This window comes from Colius striatus, unplaced genomic scaffold (assembly GCF_028858725.1).
Source record: "Colius striatus isolate bColStr4 unplaced genomic scaffold, bColStr4.1.hap1 scaffold_35, whole genome shotgun sequence".
Classification (NCBI taxonomy): domain Eukaryota; kingdom Metazoa; phylum Chordata; class Aves; order Coliiformes; family Coliidae; genus Colius; species Colius striatus.
Window position 1 is genome coordinate 739,762 of NW_026908519.1, and position 24,778 is coordinate 764,539.

The window sequence follows — 24,778 nt, forward strand, 5'->3', positions numbered from 1 at the left end:
CGCTCCCAGATACTTCTCCTGGAGCTGCTCTTCAGCAGTTCAACCCCCAGCCTGTCCTGGTGCAGGGAGTTATTCCTTCCCAGATGCAGGACTCTGCACTTGTCCTTGTTGAACCTCAGCAGGTTCCTCTCTGCCCAACTCTCCAGCTGGTCGAAATCCCGCTGAATGGCAGCACAGCCTCTGGGGAATCAGCCAGTGCTCCCAGTTTGGTGCCAGCAGGGAACTTGCTGAAGGTCCCTCTGTCCCCTCATCCAGGTGGTTGATGAAGATGTTGGTCCCAGGGTAGCCTCTTTTCACTCTGGGCTGAGCAGACTGAATGCACACGAATGAGGAGAGCTCCTACACCAAGAGTAGTATGAAGGCAGACGTTTGTTGGCAGACAGGCTGCCATGGAACCTCTGAAAAGTGTGAGAAACCTGGGGCTGGGGGCTTTTGGGTGTCCCTCAGTGTCCACTCTGTCCCCTGAATCTCTCTTGGCTGCATCTGGGCTTTTTCAGTCTCTCCTGAGCAGATTAGAAAAAAGCCATGGGTGCCCTGCACAATCCTTTCTGTTCCTGTTTCAGGGGGTTTCCCTTTGGTCCCTGTAGGATGCCGCCACAGCGGCGCCGCCACGGCTCCTGCAATAAAGATGAGCCCATGACGCAGCCCTGAGCTGGGTGTCCCTGGCACTGGGGCTTGGCCAGGGGGGACACGCCGTAGGAAGAAGATTGAAGCCAGCAGCTCGGCACTTTGGCACTTTGACAGTTGCATGGCAAGGGGATGGGGTGGGATGGTAGTGCCCAGTGAGAGCACCAGGGGTCATGGACAATGGCTGGAACAGAAGTAGTTTCAGTGAAGGAAAAGCTGCTTTAGAGGAAGGGTGAGGGAGCCCTGGCACAGGCTCCCCAGGGAGGGTGTGGAGGCTCCTTCCTTGGAGCTCTCAGAACCTACATGGACACGTTCCTGTGTGACCTGACAGAGATGGACCTGCTTTAGCAGGGGGGTTGGACTAGATGATCTCTAAAGCTCCCTTCCAGCCCCACCACTCTGTGATTCTGTGATTCCCTGACCATGGCCAGCTTTGAAGAATGGTTTGTTCACGTCAAAGCTGGCACCACAAACCCAGTCACAAGGTGCCCATCCTACTGCTGCAGACGGGTCCCAGGGCAGCCTTTATTTGAGTCTGGGCTGAGCTGACTGACTGCACACGAATGAAGAGAGCTCCCACCTTCCTATTTCTTGTAGAATAAACTTTCCTACTTTCCTCTCTCAGTCAAGCACTTGGAGTCTGTTTTGCCCAAAACACAAACACTCCCCCCACTGCTCTCACCAGTTGCCCCCAACAGAGAACCTGACGACTTGTGGTTCCCACTCAGATGGGCTGGCATTTGGGCTGGCTGCCCTTCTGGGGACACTTTCACCACTGTCCCCAAAGCCATGGCTCTCCCCATCATGTGCCACGGCAGCTCCCTGGCCATCTGCCAAGTCCTGCACTAGGGCCCGCCCTGGGCAGCAGAGCCTGTGTCCAGGTGGCAGCAGCTGCCTGGGGCTCTGGCTTTCCCTCAAGTTTCTGTACTTTACTTTCTGTCAAGTTTCCTTTGTTTCCTGTGTTTTTCTTTGGCAACATTAGACTTTATTTTGTAGTGTATTTACTACAATTACTACTATTTACTACAATTTACTACTATTTCCTCTTCTTTTTCTCTGCTGCAAGCGCTTGAGGCGTCTGGGACTTTGCAGTCCTAGGGACAGAAGGACGTGTCACCGGTGCAGGAGGATGCAGATGGCAGATGTTGTCGAGACACAGGTGTTTGAACCTCCTGCCAATCAGGCTCAGCGCTCCTTCAACTTCATGGGAGAGGCCTGGAAGACAAGAATCCCACCCAAGGTCAGCAGCACAGGTAGGCTGAGGACACCTCCAGCCCTGCCATGGGAAGCAACCCAGCTGCCAGAAGCCTCCTGAGCTGCACTGACAAGTTCAGTTGGAACAGATTGGACACAGACCGTGATATCCAACCAACGTGAGCAGCTCAGAGCCCCAGGCCTCACTTGGAATGGCTTTGGCCTCCAGCAGGGACCCAACTCACTGACAGACACTTTTCAGCCCGAATTGCTCCAACATCGTTCCCAGACAAGATGCTGAGAAGCATCCCCTATCTGCTGCTTCAAGCACAAAGGGATCCTGCAAAAGGGGCTGGTTCAGCTCCAGCAGCCAAAGCTGCTCAAATGCATTCCCAGCCCTACAACAGAGGCTGCACGTGCCCAGGCCCAGGCCACTTGCCACATCCCTCTGCTGGAACAGCCCTGAGCAGAACACTTGGGTAAACGCCGTGGCCTTGCCAAGCCACTGAATCCATTTCTAGTCTAATTAAAGCCCCCAAGCTACTTTCTAGACTCTGAACAAAGAGGCATTCCTCTTACCTTTGATGTGACAGACTTCGTAGTCATCGACATCAGGGAGCGCTGAGAGAGAAATTGTGGCCCCAGACTCTCTCCTCAAGCTGTTAATAAACTGTCCTTGCTTGCCAATCAAGTATCTGACTGTATCCTTGATGAAAGACAAGAAAGCAAGAGTCAAGGAGAGAAATGTAGATCAAACCCCACTGAGCCCTGGGGCTTCTTTTGCCCATCTTCCTGGTTCCTGCAGCTCATTTGCAGGGTGGGTTTGGACAGGCAGCGGAAGCGTGACCCTCGTGCACAGTGGAAAGCACCACAATTCATCCCCTGCTCTTAGGAGCTGTGAACCCTCAAAGCCTTCTGAAGGCTTTCAGAGCATCACCCTGACAGATCGGGGTGGAAGGTGCTGGAGAAGGACTCCAACCACCAGCCCTGGGTGTAGCCCTAACATGCCTCTTCTTTCCATCTCTGCACCTCTTCTTCATTCCTGTTGGGTCCCCACGGCAGCTGAAAGTGTCTCTGTAGGGCAGGGCAGGAGGCACGAGCAGGACAGTGACTGCTTACCTTTGGCACCTCTATTGCCCAGACAACCACCTTGGATTTTCCCCTTTGGCCGCACTTCTTTGGGGTCACTGTCTGCCACTCGGGACCGTCTGTGTCCTCCGAGTGCTTGTCAGAGCCATTTACACCTGCAAGACAGGCACACAGGTCAGCATTCAGACAGCCCACACAGTGCAGCTGCCACACAGCAGGCCAGGCAATGAGATCCTTTCCTAGAGAGGTGACACTGAGCACTTGCTACGCATTCCATGGGGATGCTCCTCCATCAGGTTCCCCAGGATGTCACGAAGGGTCAAGTCCCATCACACACCCTTGATGCCTGGGGAGAAACCAGCCCACCTCTGGGAATGCAACAGGAGGAGGCCCGAGTTCAGCAGCAGCCCCTCAAACCCAGTGACCCTTTCCCCAGCAGCAGAGGCAAGACAGTCCAAGAAGTGCTGAGCAAACGCTGCCCCAAGTGGAGCAGCAGCCGTTTGTGTCAGTGCCCCAGCCCAGCCAGGTGCCCAGCAGCCCGGCACAGCCCTTACCTGCCGCGCCACGCGCGTCGCTGCCCGCCGCCAGCAGCCCCGCAGCATCCCTGCTGGCAGCCGTGTGCTCAGCCGCTGCCGCCGCCTCCGCCAGCCCCCGCTCAGGGGCAGCAGCGCCGGCCGCCTGCGGAGGGGCATCAGCTGGGGCGGCTGCAGCCGGGCAGAGCCCAGCGGGCACATCCCGCGCGGCACCCGGCAGCGCTGCCTCAGCCCGGGGCTCTGCCTGCGGGGATGGCGGCAGCGCAGCAGCTATCTGGGCATAGCTCGGCTTCTGCCCGGCTCCTAGCGCTGCCGGCGCTGCTGACGGCCGCTGCTCTGTGTTGGTGCCTGAGCCTGAGCCCTGTGCGGGGCTGGCTGCAGCGCTGCCGGGACACTCTGTGCTCTGCACGGGGACAGAAACAGCAGCAGGGACATTGCTTTCCTCTGCAGATCCTCTTGTTTCTGGTCTTGATATGTGACCATCAGGAGTGCTGGGGTCAGCTGTTGCTGCTGACACATCCGGAAGGTCGGTCTCTGGGCATTCCTCTGCTGCTGACAAGGGCAGCTCCTGAGGGACACAGGCTTCCCTTTGGGGCCAGGACTCTTCCTCTGTCCCTCCTCTCTGCTGCGCTTCCTCAGCATCTGCTGCCTCTTCAGCACCATCTCTGGCCTGCTCTTTGCAGTAGGAGTAGAGCCACCAGCAGCCCAGCAGTGCCAGCGCTCCAGGCACGGCGTAGGGGATCACGCTGGCGAAGCGAAGAGCCATTGCACAGAGCTCAGCAGGATCTAGCAGGAGAAACAGACAGCATGGTCAAGTACTCCCAGGGAAGGGAACAGAAATAGCTGTAGCTATTGCTCTGTGCTCTAAACCCTCATGTTTGGGCCCAAAGCATTCCTTTTAGCTTCCAAAGCCTCATTTTGGTACAAACAGAAGAATCACCAGACAGCAACACTACCCATAGCCTTGGCCAGGCTCTGGAGGTGGAAGAGCTCAGCATGGAAATGGACTGGGAGGTGCAGAGCAGCCTCTCCTGTCAGCCCTGTCTACATCCTCTTCCCTGTCCTGAGAGTTTGGGTCATCCTTACCTTTGGAAGAGGATGGAAGTTGAGGAGAAGTGGTCAGCAAATGAGAAATGGCTGTAAGCAAGCAAGAAGGCAAGTAGCCAAAGGAGGAGCTGAGTCCTCCCGAGGGCTGCTCAGCCCAACTGGCTCTGGCTGTCCCGCTGGGAGGCTTTATAGCCTCTGGCCAGGTGAGGTCACAAATGCCTGGTGAGGTTTGGAAGAGCCCCTGTGTGACATCAGCACAACCCAACATTCTCTGTCTCCCTTGTTGACCACCACAACGCTGCCCCTCCCCTGGGATGGCCTCTGGAATCATTAAAGGGTCAAGGATAAAACCTTTGCACACACACTCACACACTGGTTGTGGAACATTTCCCACAGACACACACTGGCTGTCAAAGCAGTGGGGTTGCACTGGATGATCTCTAAAGGTCCCTTCCAGCCCCCACCAGTCTGTGATTCTATGATTCTATGAACATGTTCAGGTGGCTTTTGAAGACCTCCAGAGGAGGAGGTCTCCTCTCTCTGCTCAGTTTGAATGGTTCATTAATAAATCAAACCTTTTCTCCCCAAGCTGAGTCTGTTTTGGCCCAGACACAATTGCTGAGGGATCTCCCTGTCCTTACCTTGCCTCACAAACCTCTGGTTTTATTTTCTCCCCTGTCCAGCTGAGGAGGGGGAGGGATACAGTGACTTAGTGGGCACCTGGCACCTGGCCAGGGCTAAAGCACCACACCAAAACCACAAGCTGCAGCCAAGCTGTAGTCCCAGGCAAGGGAACAGGAATTGCTTGAGCTATTGCTAGGAGCAGGTTTCCAGCTGCTCCTTCCATTCACAGCTCTGCTCTACCAGCTCTGTGCTCTCAACCCTCATGTTTGGGCCCAAAGCATTGGTTTTAGCTTCCAAAGCCTCATCTTGAGGTCAACAGAAGAATCACCAGACAGCAGCACTACCCATAGCCTTGGCCAGGCTCTGGAGGTGGAAGAACTCAGCATGGAAATGGACTGGGAGGTGCAGAGCAGCCTCTCCTGTCATCCCTGTCTACATCCTCTTCCCTGTCCTGAGAGTTTGGGTCATCCTTACCTTTGGAAGAGGATGGAAGTTGAGAAGTGGGCAGCAAATGAGAAATAGGTAGAAGCAATCAGGAAGGCAAGTAGCCAAAGGACGAGCTGAGTCCTCCCGAGGGCAGCTCAGCCCAACTGGCTCTGGCTGTCCAGCTGGGAGGCTTTATAGACTCTGGCCAGGTGAGGTCACAAATGCCTGGTGAGGTCTGGAACAACCCCTGTGTGACATCAGCAGTGCACAAGGTTCTCCCTCTCCCTTGGTGACGGCCACAGCGCTGCCTCTCCCCTGGGATGGCCTCTGGAATCATTCCTGGCAATAATTTAGAACTTCAACTTCTACTAAAGGCACAGCACTGTTCATACTGTCAGGGAAAGTCTGACACTGAGCAGGGCTGCAGGGAGGAGGCAGCTGGGGAGCAAGAAATCCGCTCCACAGTGGCTCCCTGGGACAGCAGCACGGAGGCTGGGACAGAGTGGAGACTGCGTGGGCAGCCCTGTGAGCTCTTGCAGATGAAGGGAGCTGCAGGGTACTGTGGAACTCACAAGCTGTATGTTTGTGATGCCAGGAAAGTGCCAATCAGGACTCAATAGCCAATGTGACTGTCAAGCAGGGATTCCTTCTGGCAGCGCTGGGCACACAGGGGATGGCTCCACCAAGCGTGTGCCCTGCTTAGAGCAAAACTTTCCACATGTCCCAGACCAGACCTGCATTTTCATTGCACTTCTTCATGAGTTCCCCCCATTGTCCTGCCTCAGTCTGCCCAGGTCACAGCTCCCTCACGCCTCCTTCGCTGAGCCACAGGGGCCTCTGAGGATGAAGATCTCAGTCTTCCTCACAGTGTATTTCTCACCTTTGGCTTCCTGATGTTTGTCCAAACCACAGAACAGGCTTGAGCGGGTGCTGATTCATTTGTCTCACTCTGATGGGTCCAAGATAAGTTCTGCTCTTGCCAGATAACAACAGGAGTGAGATGTGCTGCAGTAACAGCTTCTTGTGACTCTAAGAGATCAGCCATGTCCTGAAGCTTGCACTGCCACAAGGGTAACAAGTTCCTAAATGGCAATATTTCAAATGGTTACAGATGTGTGCTTGCAGTTTTCTGGCCAAATGCTGCTTCTGTAACATCTGCAATTCATTGGACACCCTGGGCCAAGAGTTTGTCACTTTTATAGCAAGCGCTGGGTTTTGGGTGCACCTTGCTCATCAGACTCTCATTATCATGGGGCTTTTTAGTCTGCAAAAGAGGAGACTGAGGGGGGATCTGATGAATAGTGACAAATATCTCAATGCTGGGTGTCAGGAGGCTGGGGCAGCACTTTGTTGTGTCTAGCAACAGGACAAGGGGTGATGGGATGAAGCTGGAACACAACGAGTTCCACTTAACTAGAAGCAAAGACTCTTTCAGTGTGAGGGGAGGGAGCCCTGGCCCAGGCTGCCCAGGGAGGCTGTGGAGGCTCCTTCCTTGCAGGTCTTCAAGACCCTCCTGGGGATGTTCCTGTGTGACCTGCCCTAGGTTGACCTGCTCTGGAAGGGGCGTCGCACTGGATGATCTCTAAAGGTCCCTTCCAACCCCCACCATTCTGTGATTCTATGATTCTAATACCGAAACACAGCTCCATCCCAAAGCCCACACAGCTCCAAGGTGCCACCAGCCCTCACTGAGCGTGTGCTCTGCATTCTCCTTACCCCACACCTTTAAAAGCAAAGTGAGAGCATTACATAGCAATCCAGATGAAGGTCTGTGTGACCAGAGTCGCTCCAGCCCCACCTCAAAGGGAAAGAGACTGTAAAAATGGCTTAAGAAAGGGGGCTGTTAGGGAAGACACCATCGTGAATCAGTCAGAGAAGGTTCCAGCTCAGGCTGCCTCTGACTCTCTGCACCTCTCTGCACAGGGATACCTCTGGCTCAGAGCTGGTTGTGCCAAGGGCTGGTTGGGGAAGCTCAGAAATCCCTCTGCACAGTCGCTTCTCTGATCTCCTGCTGCACTATTCGCAGCCTCAACATCTGCACGAGCTTTGGCAGACGCTGTGTCCATCCCCAGCAGCCCACCAGCACCTGGGGAACCTGTTGCTGCCATCAACTGCACCGTGGGTTCAGCTGGGTGTCAGAGTCCCAGCGAAGCTGGGGAAGGGTCATGAGAACAGGTCTGATGAGGAGAGGCTCAGGGAGCTGGGAATGTTGAGCCTAGAGGAGGCTGAGAGGAGACAGGATCACTCTCTACAGCTGCCTGCAGGGGGTTGTAGTGAGCTGGGGGTCGAGCTCTTCTCTCCAGTACCGAATAACAGAACACGAGGAAACGGGTTTAAGCTGCGCCAGGGCAGGTTCAGGTTGGACATCAGGAAGACGTTTGTCACTCAGAGGGTTGTGAAGCACTGGGACAGGCTGCCCAGGGAGCTGGTGCAGTCCCCACCCCTGGAGATATTCACAAGTCACGTAGATGAAGCGCTGAGGGATGTGGTTCAGCGATGGGCCTGGCAGTGTGAGGTGAGGGCTTGGACTCCATCATCTGAGAGGCCTTTTCCAACCATAACAATTCCATGGTTGTATGACAGAGGTAGGAAAGCTGCGGCTGGGTTCTTCCTTGCGTGCCTCAGTGCCCACCCCATCTCTCTGGCCTGCACCCTGCATTTGTTCATCTGGGCTGAGCAGACGAACTGCACACGACTGAGGGCAGCTCTCACACCTAAAGGGCTGGGAAGGTACAACTTGGCTGCCTCAGTCCTCAATCCCCAAGACCTCCTGGTTTGCATCCAAAACCTCATTTTTAGCTTCCAAAGTGGTACTTTTTGGAACAAAGCCTCATTTTCACTATCCAAAGTGAGAGTTTTTGCTTCCAAACCCATCTCTGGGGGCCCAAACCCTCCCTTTTAGCTTCCAATGCCTTGAGTCCTGAGCCCCCATGTAAATCTTTCCAACCTCACTTGCTGACCCAAACCCTTATTCCCAAAGCCTGATTGTCACCTTCCAAACCTTGGGATTAGATTTCAAATCATTCTCTTCTAGGTCCAAACCATCACCTTTCTTTTCAAAGTCTCATTTTTGTGCTCAAATCATCATTTCTTTGCTTCCAAACACTCAATTTTAACCTCAAAAGGCTCATTTTGTGGCTCAGATGCTCATGTTTAGCTTCCTAAGCCTTATTTTTGCCATTTGTAACCTTATTGCTTGTAGCACAGTCCTCCAGTTTTTGATTCGAAAGTCTCACTTTGTGGCCCAAGTTCTTCTTTTTAGCTTTAACCTGTTCCTTTTCAGCTTTCAATCCCTCATTCTCAGGTCTCAACCTCAGTTATCAGCATCCAAAGCCTTGTTTTAGCTTTCTAGCACACCTTGTTGGGTAAACCCCCTCCTTTTGAGCTGCCAAGGCCTCCCCTTGGAGGGCACAAGCAGGAGCTGGGCAGATGCTGCCCTTGTGTGTCTCTGTGCCCGTGCGGCCGCTGCGTGCCGCGTCCCCTCACACCCCAGGCTGCGCATGGGCAGTGCCTGGGGGTACCCAGGGAGGGCCTTGGGTGGCCGCCCCTGTGTCAGCGTGTGCCCGGCACCCCGTGTCCCGTCCCTGCCCACCACACAGCACACACCGGCCCCGGCCTCTCGCCCCCCGCCCTGCAGGGAGCCCTCAGCGCTGAGAAGGGCCCCTGAGCTCAGCCTTCTCCTCTGCAGGGCCGCAGCCTCTGCTGCCCACAGCCATGTGCCGGCCCCTCAGCACTCGGCCCCTCGTGGCCTGTGTCCAGCAGCTCCCGTCTCTCTGGCCCTGCCTCTGCCTCTGCCTGTGGCTCAGGGGCTTTGCAGCACAGGGCGGGAGGGGCCAGAGCCCGCCCTGAGGCGCCGCCGCCTCTGATTGGCTGCGGGGCTGTCACTGCCCTGCCTGGTCCCGCCCTCCCTGAGGTGATGCCGCCTCTGATTGGCTGCGGGGCTGTCACTGCCCTGCCTGGTCCCGCCCTCCCTGAGGTGATGCCGCCTCTGATTGGCTGCGGGGCTGTCACTGCCCTGCCTGGTCCCGCCCTCCCTGAGGCGCCGCCACCTCTGATTGGCCGCTGCTCACACGTCAATCAGGGCTGTGCCCGCCTGCTGCGCTGCCATTGGCTGCCCCGGGGCTGGGCGCTGAGGGAGCCTCTGGCTCAGGCCACAGCAGCTCTGGCTGGGATCTCTGTGCTGTGTCAGTGCCCCACAGAGAGCACAGACACACTGAGGCACAGACAGTGCTGCTGGGCGGGGAAATGAGCCCTCAGTGCCCTTGGCTGGCCCAGCAATGAACAGGGACGGCTGGCAGCCCAGGGCTACAGCTCCCACATGGCCCAGGAGCCAACAGCCAGTGCCCCAGGCCTACAGCTCCCACACGCCCCGGGGCTTCCTTCCTGCTGCCTGACCCTGCAGGGACACCAGCCCCTGGCCAGGCCCCCCTGACCCTGCAGCCCCATGGCCGCCTCCCCAGGGCTGCACAGGCCCAGCCCCAGGAGGAGCCAAAGGGGGAGGAGGAGGAAAATATGGGGGAGGAGCAGGGCAGAGGGACAGAGCAGGAAAGGGATGGAGCTTAAGGAGACAGGGAGTGCAGGAGGAAAAAGAGCAACAAGCAGCAGCAGAGAGGGACAGAGAGAGGATTGGAAGGGCAGAAAGGAGGATGAGGGGGATACACAGACACAGGCAGGGAGAGGGAGTGGGACGGGGGGCAGAGAGACAGAAAAGGCAGCAGGACAGTGGAGTGACAGAGAAATGGGACAGGGGTTAGGACAGAGAGACAAGGGAAAGGAGAGAGAAAGGGAGAGACAGGGACAGAAGGCAGGGACAGAGAAGAGAAGGAAGGGAAAGCATCCGGAGAGAGCGAGGAACAGAGGGATGTGGATCAGCAGAAGGAGGCACAGGAGGGCGGAACAGCGATGGGCTGAGAGAGTCAGAGGAAGAACTAAAAGGGGATGGGGAGCAGGATGGAGGCCTGGAGAGAAGAGAGAAGTTCCAGCCAGCTGAGCAAGAGAGATGAGCAGGAAAGTAGGGACAGGCTGTGGGAGAGAGGGAAAATAAGGCCAGGAATCACAACATGGTGATAGAAAAAGGCAAAGGACAGGGAGCAGGAGAGGAGAAAAAATAGCAACAGGATGTAGGACACACAGGGAGGGGTTAGAAAATACAGACAAGGAATCCTACAGAGAAAGAGAAAGAAAAAACAGTGGTGGGGTAAAGACAGAGAGGGAAGAAGTAACAGATGAGGGCAGGGAGCCAGAACCGATGGGGAGGGACCAAAGCTAGCAATTATGGACAAGTGCCCTCATTCCTTGAGCAGTGTCCAGGAGCTGCATTAGCAGGAGCCTCCAGAAGTGTGGTGCCTGCAAAAGGCCTGTCCTGGGCCCAGCCCTGCACCCTGAGAGTGCTGCCGACCAGCACCTTGTCCAGTGGCCAGCCCTGGGGAAGGGAAATCACCCAGCCAAACTTTGCTTTTGTGTGATGGTTTTGCTTTCAAAAAGCAACTGTCTATGTTCTAAATACCAGCTGCAAGGAAGAAGGATGCAGGTTTCCCAGGTGGGACACCTTTAAAGGCTGAACCTGTTCAATAGCTGCACACAGCCCCGCTCACTCCTGCTGCCCTCAGTCCACAGCAGCTACAGGCTGATTCCTGGGTGCTCCCAGCAGTGGCAGCACCAGGCAGCTCAAAAACCCATCCTGCCTGCCAAAAACTGAGAGCAGCTGAGTTCTGGGCAAGCTCTCCTCTTTCCAGGCCTGATGGTTCCAGACTCACCCATCAAGAGATGTCTCAGGACCATGCCAGGGCTGATGGAGCTGCTTTTGCGATCCCATGAGTGGGCTGGGCAGAGGAGCAGGTTCCCAGGTGCCGTGGCCAGGTACATGGGCAGGGTGTCAGGGCCACCCCTGCCTGGTGTCCCCAGCCAAGCCCCAGCTGGTGCCAGCCCCGAGGCTCAGGAGCGTTTCTGTGGCTGCTGCACCCTGACGGGCCCTGGCGCCGGCTGCCGGCTGGGACCCACCAACTCCTCGGGGCTGGGAGAAGAATCCCTGTGGGAGGAGTGAAAGCCACCAGCATCACAGAAGGAAGTGTCATTACAGCATTGTGCTCCTTGTGGAGGTTTCAGGGTGGTCGCCTGTTCTATGAGCTTACAGGGCTTTCAGGCTGTATCTTTCCTGTCAAAGCTGCTGTGCATTTGTGTCGGCATGGGGCAGATGTTAATGTACCTGTCCCAAAGCAGACTTGCTTGTAGGCCTGCTGGGACATGGGGTTCCAGCTGCAACAATGGCAACTTTTAAGATGCTTGTCTTGGGCTTGGCTCTTGGGGTTGTTTTTCTGAGCCCCAAGTTGCAGATGCTGTTTCCTCTACGCTGAGAGGTTCCTTATTCTCTGTGTTTGCTGTTTCTGCTTTTAGAGCAAAGACAAACACCCAGTGTAGCGTAAACACCTGATTTGTTCCCATCTCAGAAGAGTCTGATTCTCAGTGTTTGACTATTTCTTGCATTCTGAAACCTCCAACTGGGGGTTTTGTGTCCAAGTGATAGAGGAAAGAGCAAAAACATGCCAACAACAACTTCATTTGTAAGCAACTGCTCTTCTTTTCCTAAAGACAATGTCCATTCCAGGCTGGAGAAAAAGAGCAATACCCTGCAGGGCATTGCCTGTGGTGTGGAGTGGGATGAAGGGATAGTTAATCCTTCCCCAAGGTGAAGCTCAGGAAGCAGTTGATCACATCAGCAAATGCAATGAGTTCTCTTTCCAAGTCTGTTTTTCTCCTAAGCTGACTCTGTGCTCCAGGTTGAATTCTGTATCCCTGAGCTTTATGGAGGGGAGAGAATCAGGTGTCTTGGTTACAGTGACAGCTATTCCACTGCACTCCTGGCTACAGGGGTGTTGCTGCCATGGATGTATTTGTACAGTCCAGTTCTGTCTCAGCCACATGAGCATTGTTGGCATGGTCATGTTTTCCAGCCCCTTTAAAGAGGTGTGTCTCCTCCACAATTAGTAGATGTCCTTGGCTTGTGGTTCTGCTGTGTCTTTCTAATGTTTGTTCTCAATCCATAGACTGAGGAGTCAGAGTGTGTCTCAGACCAACAGCATTCTGGTAGCCATCTGCAAGCAAAACCCCTGAATTGACGTGTCTCTGCCTGTAAACTTTGGGCACATGACTCCAGCAGCTGTGGCAGTGCTTTCCAGCAGTCCCTGGTCAGGAGCCCCTCTCCTGGTATGGAATTGCTGCCTGAAAGGGAGAGGACTTTTGTTTCTTCTTCTAGAGGTCCAACTGAGCCAGTGAATGGTACATCAAAAGCTGTAAGTAAAGACACAATCTCCCACTGTTTTTGTACACACTGCAGTTAGTTCTGAACACTGCAGCCTTGCATTAATCTTCCAAACATTGACTTAACCTATCTTCCAGTAAAACCTTGTACATGTTGTAAACACAGTGTGTGTGATTGGGAGCAGTACAAACTGTGTGCTGCCATCACTTGCACGGCTCTGATGTGACCCTTGGTGTCTGTGCCTAGTGATGCTCTGTATTTCCTAGGAACATGCCAGGACATGGCCTGTAGCACCTGGACAGGTGACCTGTGATGGTTTGGAGGTCATGTAGGTTTCAGGTCTACAAGCTGAGCTTGGTGCTGTGTTCTACCTCTGTGTGTAACAGGTATGTTTGCACAGGTTTTGATGTGCTTTCATTTAGAATCAGAGAACCAGAGAATTGTTGTGCTTAGAAAAGACCTTGAAGATGATTGAGTCACACCCCTCACCTCACACTGCCAGGCTCATCACTAAACTACCCCCTGTCCCTCAGCACCTCCTCTGTGTGTCTTTTGAACGTCTCCAGGGATGGGGCTCCACCAGCTCCATGGGCAGCCCGTTCCAATGCTTAATAACCCTCTCAGGGAAAAAAGTTCTTCCTTATGGCCAATCTAAACTTACCCTGGAAGAATTTTGAAGCTATTTCCTCATGGCCTGTCATTTATTCCTAGAGAGAAGAGACCAACTCCTGCCTCACTACCGCTCCCCTTCAGGCAGTTGTACAGAGTGCTCATGTCTCCTCTCAGCCTCCTCTTCTCTAGGCTGAACATCCCCATCTCCATCAGTCTGTTCCCATACAGCAAGATCTAGAAAGACAATTTTAAAAGATGCAGAAACACGTTTGTGATTATCTGAATCTATGAAAGGCCAGTGTTTTTACCGTTGGTTGCAACTGACTTCTTTCTCTGCTTGTCTCATTTTCTACTGGCAAAAAGAACAACCAAAAGACAGTTGTATTTACATAAAGATATGCAAATGAACCGAGTGAACAAGGACAGAGGATATTTATAGTGATTCCAGTCTGTTTTAAACAAGACAACTCACAGAAAACATTCAAGTTACCTCTGTGTAGAGAAATCCCTCTAAACTCAAATCAAACAGTAAGGTATCACTGATCAATGTTACAAGTTATTTCAACAGTATCTAATGCTTTTCAGCATATCAACAAATGACCCTGTAACTCACCCTTTGTCTTATCAAGCACAAAATGCTTTAGAATATTCCTGCATCTGCTGATTTGATTGCTCTTTGTAAACTCTGATACATAGGCAGTGTTTGTTAGGATACCATTTGTTCCACTTGTTGGACTCCAACTGATACAGTAGTTCAATATATCCAGGTAAAGACAAATGATGCACTGCATGAATGATTGCTGCCAACACACACGGTTCCCACTTGTTTCAGGATCTGTTGATACCTTCTGCTGGAGCAGCACTGTCCTCAAATCAAGTGCAGGATTAACAACTTTCATTGGAAGAGAGTCAAGATTTAATGATGTTTGGGTCTCCTGATAATCTGCTGAACTCACTGCATTCTCTTCAGCTTGCTCAAAATGAGCAAAGCTGCTTAAGACGAGATCATCATTAATGCATACCTAAAAAACCCAAGTATTTGACTGACCAGAATCAACAAGCAAGTCACCATCACATACTGCTTTAGAATTTACTTGAAGCTGGAGACAACAGGAAGACATATGCAGTATGTACAAATGCTTTCTGAAGAGTACTCATTCCAGGGCAGGAAAGTTGGTCATATCTTCCTCTATGTTCTCCAAACAGGTGTTACTTACCAGTTTCATGCTTTTGCCTAAAATTCTGTGCTCAGTTTTCTATGAGCTTTAAACATTTTTAGAAAAACTATCTTAACAGTTTCATGTCCCTTTGATTCAGAGTGCATCCAAACCTGGCAGGAAAAAACAATATTCAACTTCAAAGTTCTTACTGGCTCAGAGAGAAGTGACACTTGCCAACTGTGATTCTGAACAGAGAAGGTATTCAAATTAAGATGTAATCCAAGTTATTGTCTACAGTGAAGACCACAGCTCTAATGTTAAAAGTCTTGGTAAAATACTCCAAATGGCAGCAGTTTTCAAACACATTTATTTTTATCTACTAGGCAGCTGCTTAAGTCTGACAGTAGCTGCAGTAGAGATTTTTTGCCTGGGATTCTCCCTTTACAGTTCTTGCTGGACATTTATCCAGACTCTGTGCTCTGCACTTGAAACAACCACCAGATGATTTCTGATGGAACCTGAGGCTCTCTGCACTGGCCTGATGCAAAGGCAATTTACATCAAAACTCCTCCAAAATCCTTTTTTTTCTCTCTCAGAATTGCACCAAAACCTCATTTGATCCCTCACAACTCCCCCAAACCCCACTTCTTCCCCTCAAAACGCTTCCAAAACTCCACTTTTTCCCTCAAGATGGCACTTTTTTACCCAGCAGTTCCCAAAAATCCCACTTTTCCCCTCAGAATAGCACCCAAAACCCACTTTTCCTCTGAAAATACCTCCAAAACCTCAATTTTTCATTCAGAACTCCACCAAAACACCACTTTTTCCCCTCAAAACACCACCAAAACACTTGTTTTTCCACAAATCCACCCAAATCCCACTTTTCCCCTCAAAACTTCACCCAAATCCCACCTTTTCCCCTCAGAATTGCACCAAAGCCTCATTTTATCCCAGAACTCCACTGCTTTTGGCCCTCAGAAATGTACTCAGTCCCAGCTTTCCCCTGCAAAACTGCACCAAAGCCCCACTTTTTCTCCCAAAACTCCAACAAAACCCCACTTCTCCTTTCAGAAATAAACCAAAACACCACTTTGCCCCTCAGAATTGCTCCAAAACCCTACTTTTCCTCTCAAAACGACACCCAAATCCCAATTGCTTTCCCTCACAATTACCCCAAAACCTCTTTTCATCCCTCAGAACTCCCCCAAAACCCCACTTGGTCCTTCAAAAAAAATCACACAAAACCCCTTTTCTCCTCACATCTTCCCCAAAGTCCCTCTTTTCCCCTCAGAATTACTCCAAAACCTCACTTTTTCCATCCAAACTCCACCTAAACCCCACTTTTGCTCTCAGAAATTTACCAAAACCCTGCTTTTTCCCTCAAAACACCACCCAAATCCCACCTTTTCCCTCAGAAATGCCCCAAAACCTCATCTTTTCCCTCAAAACTCCACCCAAATGCCACTTTTCTTTCTCAGAAATGTACTCAAACCCCACTTTACAGCCTCAGAACTCCTCCAAAACACCACTGTTTCCCTCAAAACTGCACCAAAACCCTGCTTCTTCCCCCAGAAGTTCCCCAAAACTGCACCTTTCCCCTCAAGACTCTACCAAACCCCACTTTTTCCCCTCAAAACTCCACCAAAACCCCATTTTCCCCCTCAAAACTCCACCCAAACTCCACTTTTACCCTCAGAATTTCCCCCAAACCCCACTTTTCCCCTCAAAACTCCACCAAAACACTAGTTTTTTTTCAAAAATCCACCCAAACCCCACTTTTCCCCTCAAAACTCCACCCAAATCCCACCTTTTCCCCTCAGAATTGCACCAAAGCCTCATTTTATCCCACAACTCCACTGCTTTTGGCCCTCAGAAATGTACTCCATCCCCACTTTTCCTCTCAAAACTCTTCCAAACTACACTTTTCCCTGCAAAGCTGCACCAAAACCCACTTTTTCTCCTAAAACTCCAACAAAACCTCACTTTTGCTCTCAGAAATAAACAAAATCTCTACTTTTTCCCTCAGAATTGCTCAAAAACACCGCTTTTCCTCTATCAAATTCCACTCAAATCCCAACTGTTTTCCTGGAAAATGCCACCCAAACCTCACTTTTCCCCTCAGATTTGCCCCCACACCTCATGTTATCCCTCACAACTCCCACAAACCCTCACTTTTCCCCTCTAAATCCCAACAGAAAACAACTTGTTCCTTCAAACCTCCACCCAAACCCCCACTTTGGACCTCAGATAGTTACCAAAACCTTCCTTTTTTTCTCACAACTCCACCCAGACCTCACACTTTCCCCTCAGGATTTCCCCAAAAGCTCGCTTTTCCTCTCAAAACTCTACCAAATCAAACACTTTTCCCCACAGAAATACCCTCAAAACCCCACTTTTGCCGCCTCAGAAAACCACCAAAACCCCCACTTTTCCCCTCAGACATGCCCAAAAACCTCCTTTCATCCCTCACAACTCCACTGAAATCACACTTTTTCTCTCACAATTGCGCCAAAACCTTATTTTATCCCTCAGAACCCCCCCAAACCCTACTTTTCTTCTCAAAACTCTACCAAAACCCCACTTTTTGCCACCTAAGTTCCCCAAAAACCCATTTTTCCACTCAAAACGCCACCCAAACCTCACTTGACTTCAAAATTGCCCCCAACCTCATTTTATCTTTCAGAACTCCCCTAAACCCTCACTTTTCCCCTCAAAGCCCCAACAAAAACCCACTTTTTCCTTGCAAACTCCACACAAACCCACACTTTTGCTCTCAGAATTGAAACAAAACCCCGTTTTAGCCCACAACTCCACCGCTCTTTGCCCTCGCAAATGTACTCAATCCCAGCTTTCCCCTGCAAAACTGCACCAAAGCCCCACTTTTTCTCCCAAAACTCCAACAGAACTCCACTTCTCCTGAGAAGAGGCCAAACTGAGAAGAGACGAAACAAACAAAATGGAGTACGGCCTGCACACCATGAGAACAACAACCGCCTCAGCAAAAGTGCAGTCTCATTGAGATCGCTTCATTTCCAAGAAGCAGAAGTTAAAAACATTTCCTAAAAAAAGGCTGCGGCCTGTGGCTATCAGGAGAGGCCAGACCGAGGGTCAAGAGCTTGTAACTATTGTTTGAACCCTATATCTTTTGTGTGGCGTGTAAACCCTATAAAAACCCTTTCCTACTGAGCATCAGGGTCGCCTCCTCTGACTCCTGCGTGAGTTACGAGACGACCCGGAGCTCCGAAATAAACCTCACCTCGTGCGTTTGCATCAAGTCGACTCCTCGTTTTCCTCTGAGGTGCGCGTCTGCCTGGGTAGAGGAAAGCTTCGCCTTTCATTTGGGGGCTTGTCCGGGAGCAACGACGAACACCTCAGGAAACGATGACCCCTTGGAGGTGAGCTTTTTGTGTGAATGTTTGTGGCGTCACATGAGAGCTTGTGAGCTTGTGTAGATTGAGATTAAGAGTTTGTGTAACTGAACAGGCTTTGTTGGGATAACATTGTTTTTAACGTTATTTCTTTCCTTTATCTCTGTTTCTTTTGTGTCTCTCGAAATTTAAATTAGTGCCCATCCCTCTATGTCATAGGCTGCATACCGTTGACCAAGTCTGAGACTAGGTCTGGATCTAGCCGCACCTAAGCCCCTTTTTAGGATGCCTTAGAAAGCAAGGAGGTCCAGACTGAACCTCGTGACTCAACGGCAGGGTCTCCTTAAATAAACCTACTGTTGACCAGGTCTGGGACTAAGGATTCTTTCCTGAACCTCGTGACCCAACAGTCCATAATCCCCAACTTCAGTAAGAAAGACACTTAGGGATACACGGATAAGGTTCTCATTCTCTCACTCTCTTTTTCTCTCTCTCTCCATTAACCTCTGAAAATGTTTTAAGTGTGTGAGATTGGGAGCTCGCTGTTGCACAGATATCTTAAGCATCAGAGACCAAGTGAATGTTACTTTTGTGGGTGGTTGGGTGAGAACATACCTTGGTACCCTTGTAAGTTCAGGGAATGCTTTTTGTGCCGCCTCTGTGTCCATAAGTGTATTTGTTGGTTTTCACCTGAGAGTCACACTCAACATTACGGGGATAGGTACGGGACAGGAACCCCTTTGTGCAAAAATTTTAATGTGCCTGATTAATTGTATTGATTTTTTATGTTCTACCTGTGTAAGGATAGGAGTCATAATTGTCAGGGTTGTGTTATGTTGTTTTGAAAGTAAGGGTCACGGGAAAACTGAAGCTGCTGGGTCAGTAAAGGTCTGACAGACTTTAAAGAGGTTTCTGAGTAGCACGTGTGGGGGACAGACGTGTCCGGCACCACAGGCTACGGCCCTGGGGGACGCCTCACGGGTGAAAATAGGCAACCTTTGCCTATAGGTGAAACCTAGCTGGTCCTTGTGGAGTGAATGAGGGGACGAAGTCTCCGCCCTTCTGAAATTTTGATAAGATCTCTTCCGTGGTGTAAGAGTCGTGGAGAGCGAGAAATCGTTTCTGTGTGTGTGTGTTTTATTATAATCTTTTTTGTATTATTGATAACCATGGGGCGGTCCCGATCCACCCCTCTGTCATTAACATTGGCACATTGGGCAAAAGTAAAAGCACGAGGGCAAAACCTGTCTCTTATTATCAAGAAGGAGGATTGGCAAAATTATTGCGAAAGTGAATGGCCAACCTTTAAAGTAGGATGGCCACGGTCAGGTACATTTGACATCCATACCATACGGGCAGTCCGAATGACTATTTTCGCCTCAATAGGAGGCCATCCTGACCAAGAACCATATATCACAGTATGGGAAGATTTGGTGATGTATCCGCCGGACTGGGTCCGACCATTTCTTCCAAATGATAAAATAAGAGTCCTAGCCCCATCCTACTCATACTTTAGACGGGGCGTACCTGTGACAACCAGGACTCTGGCTCTCACAGGAGTAGAAGAAGGGGTGACCAATAATGGAGGAGATTATGAAAAATTGAAAGAACCAAGCCCTAAGACCAAGGTATATCCAGAGGTCGAAGGACCCCCTGAATGGACTCCACCTGTATCCACATCTATACCCACCGCCCCCCCAACTGGACCCCGGTCCCCAGACGAGGGAGTACCTGTGCCATATAACCCGGGGGGTTGGGAAGAAGGACCCTATACCGGTACCAGGAGTAAACGGGGGATAACGCCTGAGGGACCAGACTCCACTGTAGCCTTACCACTCCGGGCGGTGGGGCCAGCCCCCACAGAGCCAGATGAGTTACAACCGTTACAGTACTGGCCCTTTTCGTCCTCCGATTTGTACAACTGGAAAGCAAATAACCCTTCTTTTTCTGAGAACTCTGCTGCCCTCATAGGACTAGTCGAATCCCTGATGTACTCCCATCAGCCCACATGGGACGACTGCCAGCAGTTACTTCAAACACTTTTCACCACAGAGGAGCGAGAACAAATCTTCTCGGAGGCACGAAAAACCCTACAGGAAGGCCAACCAGGCCAACCCCCTCGAACAGGAATGGAAGTGGAAGCGTTGTTCCCAGTAGCGCGACCGCAATGGGACTATAATACAGCAGCAGGTAGGGAACGACTGTCCATATACCGCCGGGCTCTGGTAGCAGGACTAAGAGGGGCAGCCAGGAAACCTACCAATCTGGCAAAGGTGAGAGAAATTATGCAGGGGCCTAATGAACCACCCTCGGTGTTCCTAGAACGTATCATGGAGGCCTATCGTATTTATACCCCGTTTGATCCTGAATCTAGGGGACAGCGGGCCTCCGTTATCATGTCCTTCATCGGACAAGCTGCACCAGACATAAAACGAAAACTGCAGCATATCAAGGGATTGCAGGATTACACCCTGCAAGATATTGTTAAAGAGGCTGAGAAAGTGTTCCATAAAAGGGAAACCGAGGAAGAAAAGTGGGAGAGGGAAAAGAATGAGAGAGAGAAGGAAGAAATACGGAGACAAAAGAGACAGGATAAGAATTTAACAAGAATACTTACTACAGTAATGGCCGAAGGGAAACGCCAAGGGGAAAGACAGGCGAAAGGAGGAAGGGACCTGGGCGACAATGACAGGAATAAGGGACCCAGAAGACTGGGAAAAGATCAATGTGCGTTCTGCAAGGAACATGGGCATTGGGCCCGTGAATGCCCTAAGAAAAAGGGAAAGAGAGTACTAACCCTGGAGGAAGATGAAGATTAATGGGGTCAGGGCCCGGAACCCCTCCCCGAGCCTAGGATAACGTTAAATGTGGAGGGGACCCCAGTAAATTTTTTGATTGATACTGGGGCAGAATATTCCGTACTGAAAACCTCATTAGGGACTGTAACTAACAAACAGACCATGGTAATTGGAGCAACAGGTCGAAAAGAATACCCCTGGACAACTAATCGAACTATTGACTTGGGAACTAACCAGGTATCCCATTCTTTTTTGTTAATACCCGAGTGCCCTACCCCCCTCCTCGGACGAGACCTGTTAACAAAAATGAAGGCTCAGATAAGCTTTACTTCTGCTGGCCCTGAGATCGCCCTTGCAGGCAGAAAGCCAAAAACATGCGTATTGTCTCTGCACTTGGGGGAGGAATATAGACTATACCAAAACCCCAAGGAGAACCTGGATAACCTTGAAAAGTGGCTCAAGCAGTATCCGAAAGCATGGGCCGAAACTGGGGGCATGGGGGAAGCGGTGAACATCCCTCCCATAGTGATCAAGCTGCAATCAAGTGCCACCCCAATAAGCGTAAAACAATACCCATTGTCAAAAGAGGCAGTAGCAGGGATACGACCTCACATCGACAAGCTTGTACAACAAGGGATTCTTGTGCCTTGTAAATCTCCCTGGAACACACCACTCTTGCCGGTAAAGAAACCTGGGACTGGGGATTATCGGCCAGTACAGGACTTGCGGGAAGTCAACAAAAGAGTCCTTACCTTACATCCTACGGTACCCAACCCATATAATCTCTTAAGCTCTCTTCCCCCAGATCGTGCCTGGTATACAGTCCTTGACCTAAAGGATGCATTTTTCTGCTTGCGACTGCATCCAGTGAGCCAGTTAATTTTCGCTTTCGAGTGGAGAGATCCTGAAAGTGGGAGAGTGGGTCAACTCACGTGGACAAGATTACCACAAGGATTTAAGAATTCTCCTACCTTGTTTGATGAAGCCCTCCACAGGGACCTGGCAACTTTCCGGGCACAAAACCCACAGGTAACTTTACTCCAATATGTAGATGACCTCCTACTCGCGGCGTCCACCAAAGAAAGCTGCCTGATGGGAACTCGCAGACTACTGGTTGAACTTGGAAGGTTGGGGTACCGTGTCTCAGCAAAGAAGGCACAAATCTGCCAGAAAGAGGTAACCTATCTGGGATATGCTCTAAAGGATGGAAAAAGGTGGCTGACGGAAGCCCGAAAGAAGGCCATCTTGCAGATCCCCACCCCGTCAACCTCTCGACAGGTGCGTGAGTTCCTGGGAACGGCGGGGTTCTGTCGCCTTTGGATACTTGGGTTTGCTAGCTTGGCCGAACCACTATATCCACTCACCAAAAACAAAGGAGAATTCGTATGGGGAAAAGAGCAGGAAGAGGCCTTCACCAACATAAAGAAGGCGCTGTTAAGTTCCCCTGCTCTGGCGTTACCTGACCTCACCAAACCATTTACTCTGTTCGTGGATGAGCGAAAGGGAGTGGCCCGGGGTGTATTAACACAGAGACTCGGACCCTGGAAGCGGCCAGTGGCATACTTGTCAAAGAAATTAGACCCCGTGGCCAGTGGATGGCCTGCCTGCCTTAAAACAGTGGCTGCCACCGCAGTCTTGGTAAAAGACTCTGATAAACTTACTTTTGGACAACCAATTACAATCATTGCAGCCCACTCCCTGGAAAGCATTATTCGGCAACCTCCTGACCGATGGTTAACAAATGCCAGGATGACTTACTATCAGAGTCTGTTACTAACTGAACGTATTAAGTTTGCCCCTCCAGCCATCCTGAACCCAGCCACACTGATGCCTGAAGCAGGAGAGAGTGACCAGCCTCTCCATGAATGCCAAGAGGTTCTAGCCGAAGAAGTGGGCATTCGCGCAGACCTAACTGACCAGCCTATGGAAGGAACCCCCTCGTGGTTCACCGATGGGAGCAGCTACCTGTTGGAAGGAAAGCGAAAGGCTGGCGCAGCCGTAGTGGACGGGAAACGGGTCGTGTGGGCTAGCTCGTTGCCAGAGGGGACCTCTGCCCAAAAAGCCGAACTAGTAGCCCTCATACAGGCCCTGAGGTTGGCTGAAGGAAAAGTGATTAACATATTTACCGATAGCAGATACGCCTTCGCAACTGCTCACGTCCATGGGGCAATATACAGACAGAGGGGGCTCTTGACATCGGCGGGGAAGGAAATTAAGAACAAAGAGGAAATTTTAAATCTCCTAGAAGCCGTACATCTCCCCAAAAAGGTGGCCATCATACATTGCCCAGGGCATCAAAAAGGAGATGACTGGGTTGCAAGAGGGAATCGAATGGCAGACACAACTGCCAAAGAGGCCGCACTAGAGGCCATGATACTCTCAGTAAAACTTGACGACAAACAGGCAGGGGAAGAAAAGGAAGAAACAAACCTGTCCGCTGAGGACGGGAAAGCTTACATCGATAAAATGCACCGACTTACGCATTTGGGGACTGAAAAACTTATCACACTAGCAAAAAAATCACGCTACAAGGTCCCGGACCTACGGAAAACTGTGGAACGCATCGTACAAAATTGCGAGGCATGTGCCTTTACAAATGCAGGACATACTAAAGGAACCCAAGGAAAGAGACTGAGAGGAGATCGACCAGGAGCATATTGGGAAGTAGACTTTACGGAAGTAAAGCCTGCCCGGTACGGTAACAAATATTTGTTAGTGTTTGTAGATACCTTCTCTGGATGGGTCGAAGCATACCCTACAAGGAACGAAACAGCACTAGTAGTCGCAAAAAAGATCCTGGAAGAGATTTTTCCCCGGTTCGGTATTCCCAAGGTAATCGGGTCAGACAATGGACCTGCCTTTGTCGCCCAGGTAAGTCAGGGAGTAGCCAGACAATTGGGGATTAACTGGAAGCTCCATTGTGCATACCACCCTCAAAGTTCAGGACAGGTAGAAAGGATGAATAGGACCTTGAAAGAAACTTTAACTAAATTAGTAGCGGAGACCGGCGGGAGGGATTGGACAGTCTTTCTCTCCCTCGCTCTGTTTAGGGTTTGAAACACCCCAGGACCCACGGGGCTCACCCCTTATGAAATCTTGTATGGGAGTCCCCCTCCTCTGACAGAAATAGTGGGGACTGATGAACCTGTTGTGCCCTCTCTTACTCTTGCAGCACGCCTAAAAGCATTGGAAGTAGTTAGAAAAGAAGTTTGGGAACAGTTGAAGAACCTCTACGACCCGGGCGAGGTGTCGATGCCCCATTCGTTCCAGGTCGGAGACAAAGTTCTGATTAGACGACACCGATCAGAGACGCTCGAACCTCGGTGGAAGGGACCGTATGTGGTATTGTTAACAACTCCCACCATTGTAAAAGTCGATGGGATTACTGCGTGGGTACATTCAGCGCATGTAAAAAGGGCACCTGGAGATATACAAAAGGATGATTGGGTGGTGGAAAAGACTGATAATCCTCTTAAGCTTCGTGTGTTTCGGAAACCAAACCGAAACACCTAGGGAAAATCTGTTGGTGGGACTAATCCGAGATTTCGGGAAGGCCCAAAATGCGACCAGTATCACTGCTTGTTTACCATTACCACAGGCAGCTGGGGAGCCTATTCCATGGGGTATAATCCCGGCGGGACCACTACCAAAATATAAGAATAACGTATCCCAATTTTGTAAGAGTGTGCCCTGAACTAGGACTGGGGTAGGTCGACGAATTATCAGGACGCGAAAATCACAGTGGAAAGTCAGGAAGGAAGACTGCAAACGAAAACTTAATTCTGAATATGTAAAAGGAGGGATCCATTCTGTGGGGACGTGCTACTTTGATGAGGAAAAACAAGTTACAGTAACTACCACTGAAACTTACTCTGAAGTGGTATGTCAGAATATCACACAATTAGACCCCAAGGTCTGGCAATCTATCTGGGGACCCGCTATTGCAGAAACTTTTAGCTACATAGGACCAGTAAACTGGTGTGTGCAGTTTCAAGGAAAGCAGGATCAACGCTATACACACACTTTTCATGAGATGACTTCT

The 24,778-nt window shown here is 50.9% G+C and overlaps 1 protein-coding gene across 1 annotated transcript; it reads left to right on the forward strand.

Moving 5' to 3' along the window:
* The first annotated feature begins 19,107 nt into the window (after positions 1–19,107).
* On the forward strand, positions 19,108–24,326 carry LOC133629281 (uncharacterized). The gene is given in 1 exon segment (XM_062019941.1): positions 19,108–24,326. A coding segment is annotated over 1 exon segment (5,142 nt). The 3' UTR covers positions 24,250–24,326.
* The last annotated feature ends 452 nt before the right edge of the window (positions 24,327–24,778 follow it).